The 13794-nt window shown below is 33.4% G+C and overlaps 1 protein-coding gene across 7 annotated transcripts in view; it reads right to left on the bottom strand.

Annotated features, from left to right (window-relative positions):
• LOC149808497 (protein unc-79 homolog) overlaps positions 1 to 13794 on the bottom strand; it is a 255882-nt gene that overhangs the window by 125056 nt on the left and 117032 nt on the right. For 6 of the 7 annotated variants that reach the window (XM_089978169.1, XM_089978143.1, XM_089978163.1 and 3 more), the window contains 2 exons: positions 9336 to 9449; positions 4824 to 4945 (listed from right to left, as the gene is read on the bottom strand). In XM_089978169.1, coding sequence (XP_089834295.1) covers positions 4824 to 4945; positions 9336 to 9449 — 236 coding nt within the window. The remainder of the gene's footprint in view (positions 1 to 4823; positions 4946 to 9335; positions 9450 to 13794) is intronic. The other variant, XM_089978183.1, reaches the window with a different exon arrangement.

Genomic DNA, 13794 nt, shown 5'->3' with positions numbered 1-13794 from the left:
AGCCTGGCTCAGTAAGTTTTGAGAATTTGAGGCCTGAAATCTTTACAGAACAGAGTAAAAGCTACAGTCTGGCTCAGTTAAGTTTTGAGAAAATGAGGCCTGAAATCTGTACAGAGCAGGGTACAAGCTTCGGTGTGGCTCAGTAAGTTTTCAGAATATGCAGCCTGAAATTTTGACAGAGCAGGACACAAGCTTCAGCCTGGTTCAGTAAGTTTTTACAATATGCAACCTGAAATCCTGACAGTGAGTCCTGAAATCCTGACATAGCAGGGTACTAGCTTAAGGCAAAGAGTAATATTGTCCTACAACTGATGCTGAACACAGCAACTTAAGATATATGACTTTCAACAAATCTAAGACAAGACCATAACACTGTTGATACTGATGCCAGCAACACTGCCACCATCAGTTCATTAAAGTGAGACCAATGTCTCCCCATTTAAAAGCTAGCAAAAAATTATATTTTCAAACTTTAAAGGTACATCTAATTTCAAGTTGTTAATAAACTTATTTAAAACATCAATACTCCCAAAAATAAGCTTCTTAAAAACAACTATACCTAAAACCTTATTTAAAACAACTGCACCCAAAATAATCATATTTAAAACAACCCTACCATAAACCTTACTTAAAACAACCATACCTAAAACAACCTTATTTAAAACATCAATCCTACCTAAAACTTTATTTAAAACAACCCTAACTAAACCTTACTTAAAATTGTACCTAAAACCTTTTTAAAACAACCATACCTAAAATAGCTATATTTAAAACAACCCTACCTAACACATCTTACTTAAAACAACCTATCTAAAACCTTATTTAAAACAACATCACCTAAAAAATATTTTATTTAAAACAACCATACATAAAAAACTATATTTAAAACAACCCTACTTAAAATACCTTACTTAAAACAACCTATCCAAAACAAACTTATTGAAAACAACAACCTCCCCATAAAAATATTTTTTAGAACAACCATACCTAAAACAAACTTATTTTAAAACAACAACATACCTACAACAACCTTATTTAAAACCACCAACATACCTAAACAAGGTTATTTAAAACACCATTACCTAAAATAACCTCATTTAAAACAACCCTACCTAAAACAAACTACCAGTAAATATTTTCAACTTCATTAATTTCATGTAAATATTAGACATTTTTTCTATATTAGAAAAAAATTCAACAAACAGGAAAAGGAAAAAAAAAATCACAACTGAGTTCCAACAAAGTTTCAAAGAAAGAAAGAAAGGAGGGTAAAGGTCTTTCTATTGTGCCATCAGTATTTAGGTAGCTATATTTAGAATGTCAGATTTTAGCAGTCTTCCTAATGTATGTCACCTACCTGTTACAAGTCTTATGCTCTTAAAATAAGTAACAGAAAAGAGCAAAAAGCAATAAATTTTGTTAAATTCAACAAATAATTTATTTCCCTAGAATTCAAAAAGAAAATATGAAAAAAATCTTATGGTATTGCAAATTAAATCCTAAAATAATCCTAGAATTACACATACACATGTCCTAATAATAAAAGTTTTGAATAAACTTTAGTGCAAATCCAAATAAGTCCAATGCCTAAAGTGTTGATGTGGCTGTGATGGCTCTTAAAGTCTTGATGTGCCAATGGTCTTTTGTTGGATCACAATACAGTCGAACCCACTTATCTTGACCTCGGTTAACTCGCCAACCCTATTAAGTCGACGTTTTTGAAGTGGAACCGCCAAATTCTCTCTTTGTCTTAGCATTTTCTCAACATTTATGTCAATTCTTTTATGTCGCCGAACCCTAATATCTCGAGCACAAAAGAGGGCCAAATTTGCCACTTAATGTCGGTTATCTCGATCCCCATTAGTGGGCATCTTATCTAAGTATTTTTTAACACGAACGAACGGTACAGTGTGTGATATTGAAGGACGATTATTGCGGTCAATATTCACGTTTCACGATTTTCATTCCTAGTTGTAAAAACAATTGGGTAAGTGTTCAGTAATTACCATGTGTACCAATCCAATGCAGGGCCTGGGATCGTCCTGGGCTTCGCCAATGTCGCAAATTGCGATTTTTTTCCCTTATTGGTGCCAAAAATGTCCCATCTGGCGATTTTTTTGGCGACAGACTTTTTGGTTATTTAATTTGTACAAACAAGATGCAGACGAAGATTTGGAACCAATTCCCTCAGCTGGTGAGGTGATAGAAATGCTACAGAAAATTCGACGGTATGGTTCTTTTGTAGGAGATGAAACTGTTTTAGACAGCATAAATAATATTGAAGCATTTGTTTTCAAGCAGACTGTTAAAGGCAAAAAGCAACAAAGCATTTTAGACTTTGCAAAGAAACCATAGTAACCGCATGTACGATACTTTTCAGAGCTGTGTCAGAGTGAAATGACTCGCGAATTTAATTTTGACACTGGTTAGCTTTTTGTAAAAACGAACTACACCCCGCACGTTTTTTGTGATTTTGTGAGCGATCTTTGTGTTTGCAATGTTGGAGAATATAATAAAGGTTTGTATCGAGAATCGATGGTGGTTTGTATTGTATACTGGTAAATCTCTGCTGTTAGTTGGTGCACATATGCCTTTTGTTGTTAGCAAACATGTATGTACATTTTTATAGCATGCCGATCGCTTCATCAAACAAATCGCGGCAACGCTGTTGTGTAAAAAAACCTCCGAAAACACGTGCATGTACATTCTCATTTATTAACGCACATCATGTACATAAAGAAATTTCAAGCACATGTTAATATATTGCTGCCATATTGGTTTCGTTTATCTCGATCATCAGTTATCTCGACGCTTTTTGGCAAACCCCTAGGCCGGCGACATAACCGGGTTCAACTGTAATACAATCTGAGAAGAAATCCTGATTTGAAATTTCACTTTAAATTCAAGTCACTATTTCCAAGAATGTTGTTGTTGTTGTAGGGTTTAACGCCATTTTTCAGCACACGATAGGCTATACATGGCGGCCAATATTAATGGTGGAGGATGAACCCGGGAAAACCCCAGAAAGAACCACTAACCCACGAGAAGCTACTGGCAAGCTTTCTCACATACCCACATTAGTCGAATCCGAGACTCGAACCCACGCAGACAGAGGTGAGATGGCAGTGATCCATAACGGAAAGCGCTTTAGACCACTTGGCCACTTGGGGCCCCCTCCAAGAATGTCATCAGAGCACTTTGTATTTCCAGAGAAGAAATAATTTGAATAATTTCAAATCAAATACTGTACACAGCAATAACTTCATTCTGCTCAGATGTTAAAGCATGAATGAATAATATTTCTAGTGACAAGATTATATAGTCCTCTACTTGACATCAAATCACAATTAGCATTTTCTACATCAAAAACCAAAATATTATTAAATGGATACTAACCTTCTAGAAACTTCTTAATGTTTACAAAATAAAATGTTAGTTATAATTAGAAAGTCTGTTCCTAAAATCATAATATATAACCTGGACTATGTAATTTATGCCAGGTAAAATGTAGGGGAATTCCAATAACCTAGACCCAGACCCAAATATATATGTTTATATCTATTAATAATTATCCTGATATTAAATCTATATAGACAAAGAATATTTTAGTTACGTATTATTAAAAAAAATCAATAATTCAGGTCAAGGTGAAAATAAACTTGATTTTGGACAATGTTAGGTTGAACATGCATTGTTACATTACAAATGCATATAACAACAAAAAAACCTAAAAGAGAACTAACAAATAATGCAAGTTATGTATACATAAAATACTTTTAAAAAATACTTTGCATGCTAATATTTGTTTTTTTAAATGTTACAAATGGACAAAAACTATGCCTGCCCGTTGATATTAACCTGGGTAATAAATGAACAATCAACTGTCTGTTTAGTTCATATCTAAAAGACATGTTCAAATAGATGATTATATCTGTCAACTTTTGGAGTGAGTGAGACACAAAAAAACAATATAGTTGGGGGCTCATATCATGTGACTACTGGCTTCTGGGCATGCACACATGACACAACATTTACCTTCCAAGAAGTTTTTGCTAAGTCTGATATGTAGGACAAGAGGGGATAGTGCAGTAATGTAAAATTATTTTTAAAATTATAAATGGGTAAACCATCTGACTGGATGGTCATGTTTGCATAGGTTTTAAGTACAGGAGGTCCTAGGGGTTCAGGTAAGGCACTACAATTTCCCTTTGATCATGTACCTGGGTAAATAATCAACAGGTAGATGTTTACTACAATTTTGACAGCCCTAACAATGACATGAAAGTTTATGGTTGTAACTTTTCTTAACACTATGCTATAATTCAAAACTCTTCTTCATTTGCAAAAAGGAAAATTACCCTTTATGTGCTAGCACGAATCTACCTTATTCCCTTAAAAACTTACTGCATGTACAGCAGTCACTTGCTATAGTGAATAATTTGGAATCCCATAAGAAAGTTTTTCATTGGTCAGTGTGTATTTGAAATCCCATAAAAATGTTTTTCATTGGTTAGTGTGTCCTTTGAAAAGTAATGTAAATCGTAACAACATCATTTAATATCCCAGAGCTTAGTAAATTCACATTAACACATAGTTTTCCATGTCTCCTACTGTCAATATATTTATTAAATAACCATATTGCTATTATGAAAAATAAATTTGTGCATGTACAGCATCTAATCCTGACTTGTGCAAATTTTGGGATAGATCACTAATAGGAGGATTTTCTTCTACAGTCCTTAATACGTTATGTTATATTGATGAATCCATGACAGTAAGCTCCATTTCAGCATAAGACCTCAGCTATTGCAGAAACACCATACCTTCATCAGAAGTGATACCAGCATGTATACAGTCTCCCTATCAACTCCCTCCAAGTCCATGGCTCTCTGTAACAAGGCCGCAAAATTACTCTCTTCATCCGTGAACTCTTTCAGCTGACCACCTAAAATATCATTATTCCAATTGGAGATCAACATACTAATGTCTTACCTGCATAAAGTAAAATAATGCACCCTACCTAGTGTAACAACATACAAATAATAAATAATGCACCATACCTAGTGGAACAACATATAAATATTAATTAATGCACCCTGCCTAGTGTAACACCATGCACAGATTAAGGGCATGACAAGGAAATATTACATAATGCACCCTACCTAGTGTAACAACCTACAAATATTAAAGGCATGATAAGTAACAATGCATATAATATTAAAGGCATGACAAGGAAATATTAAATAATACATCCTACCTAGTGAAACAACATACAAATATTAACACATTAACCCCTAGCGACAACTTAACGGGGCAGGAGGTAGTAGCTTACTGCCTAGCTCTGTAGCGTCATAGTCATGCATGATACACTAAAGTGGGTGGTATTATATAAAGGTAGACAGATGTAGCTCTACAATGATACCAAATAATATGGAATATCTAGTTGCACTACAAAATACAGATAAAAAACCTCATTTTTTGGACCCGACTTTTTCTACCCAAAATTCATTCGTGGTCGGAATCCGATTTTGTGTCTGGATTTTTGACTTTTCAGTCTCAGATCTAAGGCTAACCGGTATGAACTGCAAACAGACAGATGAGCCTTTGCAAATAGTAGGATAAAATCGGCATTTGGAATAAAGAGTGGTCTCAATAAAAAAAAAAAATGGCTCCATTTAGCACAAAAAAAGAAAACAAAAGAACTCCAACTTTTACCCTTCTGCTTATGCACGAGTCAAATAGCCAATGGAAAACGATGTTTCTAACACAACTAGGCAGTATGTTATTGAAAGATCACTGGGGATTTGGTGTTTTCGGATATATTCAGAAATAGCTTTCAAAATGTGTTTCCTACTCGATTTTCAGGCAAAAATGTCAAAAACCTCCAGCTGTTAATGTGTTAAAGGCATGATAAGGAAATATTAAATAATTCATCCTACCTAGCGTAACAACATACAAATATTAAAGGCATGACAAAGACATAGTAAATAATGCATCCCACCTAGTGTAACAACATACAAATAAAAAAGGCATGACAAGGACATAGCAAATAATGCATCCTACCTAGTGTAACAACATACAAATAAAAAAGGCATGACAAAGACATAGCAAATAATGCATCCTACCTAGTGTAACAACATACAAATATTAAAGGCATGACAAAGACATAGTAAATAATGCATCCCACCTAGTGTAACAACATACAAATAAAAAAGGCATGACAAGGACATAGCAAATAATGCATCCTACCTAGTGTAACAACATACAAATAAAAAAGGCATGACAAAGACATAGCAAATAATGCATCCTACCTAGTGTAACAACATACAAATAATAAAGGCATGACAAGGACATAGTAAATAATGCATCCTACCTAGTGTAACAACATACAAATAAAAAAGGCATGACAAAGACATAGCAAATAATGCATCCTACCTTGTGTAACAACATACAAATATTAAAGGCATGATACAAATAATAAAGGCATGACAAAGACATAGTAAATAATGCATCCTACCTAGTGTAACAACATACAAATAAAAAAGGCATGACAAGGACATAGTAAATAATGCATCCTACCTAGTGTAACAACATACAAATAATAAAGGCATGACAAAGACATAGTAAATAATGCATCCTACCTAGTGTAACAACATACAAATAATAAAGGCATGACAAAGACATAGTAAATAATGCATCCTATCTAGTGTAACAACATACAAATATTAAAGGCATGACAAAGATATAGTAAATAATGCATCCTACCTAGTGTAACAACATACAAATAAAAAAGGCATGACAAGGACATAGCAAATAATGCATCCTACCTAGTGTAACAACATACAAATAAAAAAGGCATGACAAGGACATAGCAAATAATGCATCCTACCTAGTGTAACAACATACAAATAAAAAAGGCATGACAAGGACATAGTAAATAATGCATCCTACCTAGTGTAACAACATACAAATAAAAAAGGCATGACAAAGACATAGCAAATAATGCATCCTACCAAGTGTAACAACATACAAATAATAAAGGCATGACAAGGACATAGTAAACAATGCATCCTACCTAGTGTAACAACATACAAATAAAAAAGGCATGACAAGGGCATAGCAAATAATGCATCCTACCTAATGTAACAACATACAAATAAAAAAGGCATGACAAAGACATAGCAAATAATGCATCCTACCTAGTGTAACAACATACAAATAAAAAAGGCATGACAAGGACATAGCAAATAATGCATCCTACCTAGTGTAACAACATACAAATATTAAAGGCATGACAAAGTCATAGTAAATAATGCATCCTACCTAGTGTAACAACATACAAATAAGAAAGGTATGACAAGGACATAGCAAATAATGCATCCTACCTAGTGTAACAACATACAAATAAAAAAGGCATGACAAAGACATAGCAATTAATGCATCCTACCTAGTGTAACAACATACAAATAATAAAGGCATGACAAGGACATAGTAAATAATGCATCCTACCTAGTGTAACAACATACAAATAAAAAAGGCATGACAAAGACATAGCAAATAATGCATCCTACCTAGTGTAACAACATACAAATAAAAAAGGCATGACAAAGACATAGCAAATAATGCATCCTACCTAGTGTAACAACATACAAATATTAAAGGCATGACAAAGACATAGTAAATAATACATCCTACCTAGTGTAACAACATACAAATAATAAAGGCATGACAAGGACATAGTAAATAATGCACCCTACCTAGTATAACAACATACAAATAATAAAGGCATGACAAGGACATAGTAAATAATGCATCCTACCTAGTGTAACAACATACAAATAATAAAGGTATGACAAAGACATAGTAAATAATGCATCCTATCTAGGGTAACAACATACAAATATCAAAGGCAGGACAAAGACATAGTAAATAATGCATCCTACCTAGTATAACAACATACAGATAATAAAGGCATGACAAAGACATAGTAAATAATGCATCCTACCTGGTGTAACAACATACAAATTAAAAAGGCATGACAAAGACATAGCAAATAATGCATCCTACCTAGTGTAACAACAAACAAATATTAAAGGCATGATAAGAAACAACATACAAATATTGAATGCATGATAAGGAAATATTACTTAATTTTCAGTTCAGATGTGACAAGTGATATAAACATTATAGCACTTAGAAAGATCTGACATAAAAAAAAACTTCAAGGCAAAAGCTTAATACAAAATTACCCTGCTCCAAGCCACAATGTCAGAATCTAAACTTCAAGCATATAGTCATATTGTACCATTGTCTTGTGAGAGCAACTTATGTTAATTTACATCCAATCTAAAAATTGTTTGAATCAGCACTGCTACCAGTGACATCAGACCAATGATATCAGCATCACTATATGCTAATGCAGGTATGATATCAAACCTTCTTCACATACGTCCACGTTCAGTGTAAAAGTGGAAAGCCCAAAGTCAAATCTAACAAAACCCTGTAGCATATACTGATCACAATACAAATCAGTAAGTCAGTACCTGAACTGCTCTTCTTTGAATAAACTAATGAGAGATCACTGACACTGTATGGAGTATATCATAAGGAAAGATAACCGACACTGACACTGTATGGAGTATATCATAAGGAGGAATCACTGACACTGACAAGTCTGGAGTATATCATAAGGAGGGATCACTGATACTGACAAGTCTGGAGTATATTATAAGGAGAGATCACTGAATGATACATCTGGAGTACATCATAATGAGAGATCACTGACTCTAACACTCACAAGCCTGGAGTATATCATATGGAGAGATCACTGATGCTGAGTATACCATCACAGATCAAAATAAATGTTATTTGTGACCAAGTATATCCTTTGCAAGATCTTGCTGACCCTTTGGATTGTCGAAACTGTGCCCCATATCAATAATCAACAGCTTAGCTCATTCATGTTTAAAAATTGAGTAGTACATACAAAACAGCTTTTTTCTACTTTGCAAACATATCTTCTTTCATCTGAGTCCCTGACCATTGATTTTCAACCTTCTGACACATAACCCAAACACGTATTCTATTTTTAACCTCACAGGAAAGCTGACCAAAATGATGAGTGACTGTAAATGGCTTATCAAAAAGACAATATGATAAGAGACTTTGTCATCTTGAAGCACATTCCATCAAAATCCTAAAACAATGAGGAATGAGGAATAGCCTTAGCAGTATAAAAAAAATCTAACAATTTGTGCAGAATAGAGAATTATGAATGATATCCTTTGTCATACAATCCCACAATGTTACAATTGAAAGTGAAAGTACACTCTAACCTGGAAACATGGAGTTGGCAAATGAGGCCAGGTTAAACTTGGTACCCTGCCTTCTTAGACGGAATTGTGGTGCTGACTGCTGTCGGATATAGGATTTGTCCTTTCCAAAGTCCACTAAAGTGAACAATAAGAAAACTGGTTTCTTAAAGAAGAACTGAATGAGCCAGTTTTTAAGTAATGACACATACATGCCTTTTGCCCACTGTTTGCTTGTAAATAAATGTAAAAATACAGTAGCAACATACATCACTTAAATTAGGATAGTAATACTTCTAAAATTATCACAAATCAGATATAAATCTACGAAACCCAAAATGGAATAAAGATAGAAACATAGGATGCATGTTACAATGAACTGAACAAATTACATGTTACATTATGAAACTTTACAACTGACTATAATAAAATTGCAAGTAACATATTTGGGATAAATTTATGATCATACATACATGATTTCCAATTAAATTTTCCATTAAGAAATCTAACCTTTGTTGACTGATCAATGAAATGGTTCATTTATTCAAAATAATGACCATCAAAAAGCAAAAGGAGAAAGGGGAGGGACAATGATTGACAAAAATATTAAATCTTTCTAAGTGCAATGACTAACTTAAGCTTTAGAATGACTGCGTAGGAAAAAAGTTGAAAAAAACATATAGACACTTGTGAGTACAGAACAAAATAACTGGAATACAAAATCATATTTTAATTCATAAGACAGATGTGCTAATTCAGATGTACAATGCAATAACTGGTCAGCGGCTCTTAAAGTCTATGATGTTCATTGTCCTGAGAACAGAATTGTCATTGATGGCTTCCTATGTAAAAATACTTGATATTGCGAACAATAGCAATACATTCAAGTTCATACTCATTTTACAAAGTGTTTCAGAAAACATATTTACATAGAAACCAATCTGAATTTGTTATTCTTACATACATGTTCATCAACTTAGGAAAACACTTATTCATACTTTCTGAAGAAAATTTGATTTTACCCAGTAAACATTGGTACCTCAAAGAGATTACTGGTGCTTTCTCAAGAAAATTTGATTTTGCCAAGTACATGTTGGTACTTCAAAAGATTACTGGTATTTTCTGACAAACAATTTGATTTTACCCAGTACATGTTGGTACTTCAAAAGATTACTGGTATTTTCTGGGGGGAAAAATTTGATTTTACCCAGTACACATTGGTACTTCAAAAGAATACTGGTATTTTCTGACAAACAATTTGATTTTACCCAGTACATGTTGGTACTTGAAAGATATTACTGCCTTATCCAAAATACTCTGGTGTATATAAGGCACACTAATGTATGACATTCATCCTGATTTTCAACCCAGCATGTGGTAAAATACTTATTTCTGATGGATAATGTACATGTAATATCCTACATTTCAGATCTTTAAGACTTGACTACATCTTTGTCACGAACAACATTCCACCATTTTGGTTAGTGCCTTGATTGTCATTTATAACATGATGTTTGATGTGTTGACAATAAAATGGTGCTTGATTGTTTCTGTTTTCTTTTCTGTAAGTGCTTAATACATGTTGCTATGACGATTATCTGGTCTCTGCCAGTGTTACCCAGACTAGGCTGATACACGTCTGACTATATTCATTCAACATGCCATATCAAAGTCTGGGTCTAGTAATAATACTTATTAGACTGGCAGTATATACCCTGTCAATGCATTGCAATTATGTTGGAGATATCATAACTTTAGTTGGTGCAGAACACCTCTGAAAACACCATTGCTGAGGCAATGAAGCATTGGTCACTGTAAGGTCAACAAAGATGTATCAAATACTGTTATTTAAGATGACAGATAAACAAAGAAAAAGGTATATTAACCTATTAAGAAAAGTAAATAAATTGCAAATTTACCAAGACAATGCACTAGACATGCACTTAGTGTCTTAAAAGCTTTGGCCAGTGCTTACTACATTGTAAATCATGCTGAATAAACAATCACTACTGACTCTGGTACTAATTTTTTATGGAAAAATAGGAACCATTCTAGAAATGGCTGAACATAAAACTCCAACACTGGGTATATATGTGTTTGGATTTGACTAGTAAACAATGAGAAGTAAAATTTTAGTGATAAGAACCTTTTGAGACCTTATCCTATTTGTAAATGAGAAAAATAGAGATGATGCTTTATAGAAGGAATTTCAGTCCTTTTACAAACTCAAGTTTGGAACACTCATTACTGAAATTTGTACCGGAGTCTTTATGAGTGGAATTGAAAACACATGTTTCACACATGTGAAGATCAAAATCAAAGATGGGTCAATAGTGATAAAAATAGGTTTGATCATGAGCACTCAGATAATTAAAATGATTGCATTTTAATACAATGGTGTTTCCATGGGTTTCCTATAGGCTCTGAATTGGTACTGCAAGTCCTATATTCACCAAGAAGTATCAAATACTGTGATTTAAGATGAGAAATAAAACAAAGAACCAAGATTTTTTTTCCATAGAAAAGCAAATAAATTGCATATTTGATACATTAACTTATTCATTAGTTCATATGTTCCAATGTTACCATAATGTGGTAATTTGCACGGCTTCAAAGCATTCATGATACAGTAGATGAACAAGTTGCTTATCTACTACATGTATTTCCAGTTGAAGCATTAAAAACAAACTACATGATTCAATTGAATTTATCAACATACACAATCAACATAACAGGACTATCAAGGTTTGTGGGCATTAGTTATATCTTAAATATGGTTAGTAATATTGTAGTTACAATGCTATATTATTTCAATATTTCACTATAACATGTTAAGTGTAGGCAGCTTTTTTACATGATCCTATTAATAGATCAAACTGGAAAGAAATGGTTTTTGTTCTTGAATGTAAAACAAGCACCCTCTCCTGAAATAGGAAAAATAGGTCTAAAAAGTGTGCTTTATATATACCAAAATAAGGTAGTACATAAAAGTGTGTTGCAATGACAAGCAGGCATACTATGTGTTGTAATTAAATCCCGACAAGCCACAATACTATGATATTAACACACCTAGTCACCATTTATCAAGTCTAAACATATTATAAAACATGCTCTTAGTCTGAATCATTCCAATTCAAACAAACTATAACTAGTAAAAAATTTACATAAATGGAAATAATTTAATGGAGGTCAAATTATATAAAATCTGTTTATTTGACAATTGGGTTCAACCAACATAATCCAGGGTCAGGAAGTGTGATGGGTATAGGGGTTAGGTATAGGGGGTCTAGGCATAACTGTCTTGTCTGTAAATTTTCATAACCTCTATTTTTTAATACAGCCTGAACATTACAAATCATGGGGAGGGGGTACATTAAGCTTTTGTACTTTTTTATTATTCAAAGTTTTCATATTTTAATAGCAAAGAATGAGCTGACAATTATACATAATATTTTTACCTACAATTACTGTACATCAATAACAGTAATTAACTAATTAATAAATCTATTGCAAATGACAGACAATACAGTCAGTTTTATTATTACTTGGAAGGCATGCATATTAAGTGAAATACACATAAACAGAATCAAAATCCTCCTAGTGTATAATTTTGTCCTGTTGACTTGTCCCAACTTTAATAACATGAGCTCAAGTCAAATTTTATTCAGACTCACTTTTTGCTCAATATAGTTGAAAAAAAAGTTATCTTATTACCATACATACTTGCATATAAGTCTTACAATTCAAACCCAAATGTACCTGCATTTAAGTCTTACAATTCAAACCCAACTGTACTCACATATAAGTCTTACAATTCAACCCAACTGTACTCACATATAAGTCTTACAATTCAACCCAACTGTATGCTGCAAATACATATCTGCCATTGATAATGTAACAGCAGAGCTAGGTCTATGCAGTTTATTAGGAGTAATCTGCAGAACAAACTAAATAGACCCTTACCTGCTGCTACATTATACAACATCAGGGCCTATGTTGTTTGCAGTTGGACCCAACGTTTAAGCAAGTGCACACACTCAGAAATGAAACACGACCAAAGACTGCTAAAATGATGAAAGAAATGATTGTTAGTGGGCAAGTACCTTCAAGACACCCTACAAGCGACATACTTAAAACCTAACAACAAGACCCATGCCCCAGTCCATCAGTCTAAGTGCCAACAAAAATAACATTCTTTAGCAAAAGCATGAAAACTAATATCCACAAAAGTAAATGAACTGACCGCAGATTGTCATACTTTACATACTCCCCAGTAAGTTGAGTGCAACTGCACAGACCCGAATTGGTTGGCACATTATGCATTGGAAGATCTGAGTCTATGCAGTTTGTTAGGAATTATCAGAAGAAAAAGCAACACAGACCCTGATCTGCCAATACATTATGCAATGACAGATAAGGGTCTATATGTTTGCAATTGGACTTGACTTACAAGTGAGTACATACAGTACAGTGTACATATGTA

The sequence above is a fragment of the Sinohyriopsis cumingii genome, chromosome 1, assembly GCF_028554795.1.
Source record: "Sinohyriopsis cumingii isolate HCF-2022 chromosome 1, ASM2855479v2, whole genome shotgun sequence".
NCBI lineage: Eukaryota > Metazoa > Mollusca > Bivalvia > Unionida > Unionidae > Sinohyriopsis > Sinohyriopsis cumingii.
The sequence above is the reverse complement of the archived record's forward strand: the minus strand, read 5'-3'. Positions and strand labels throughout refer to the sequence as shown.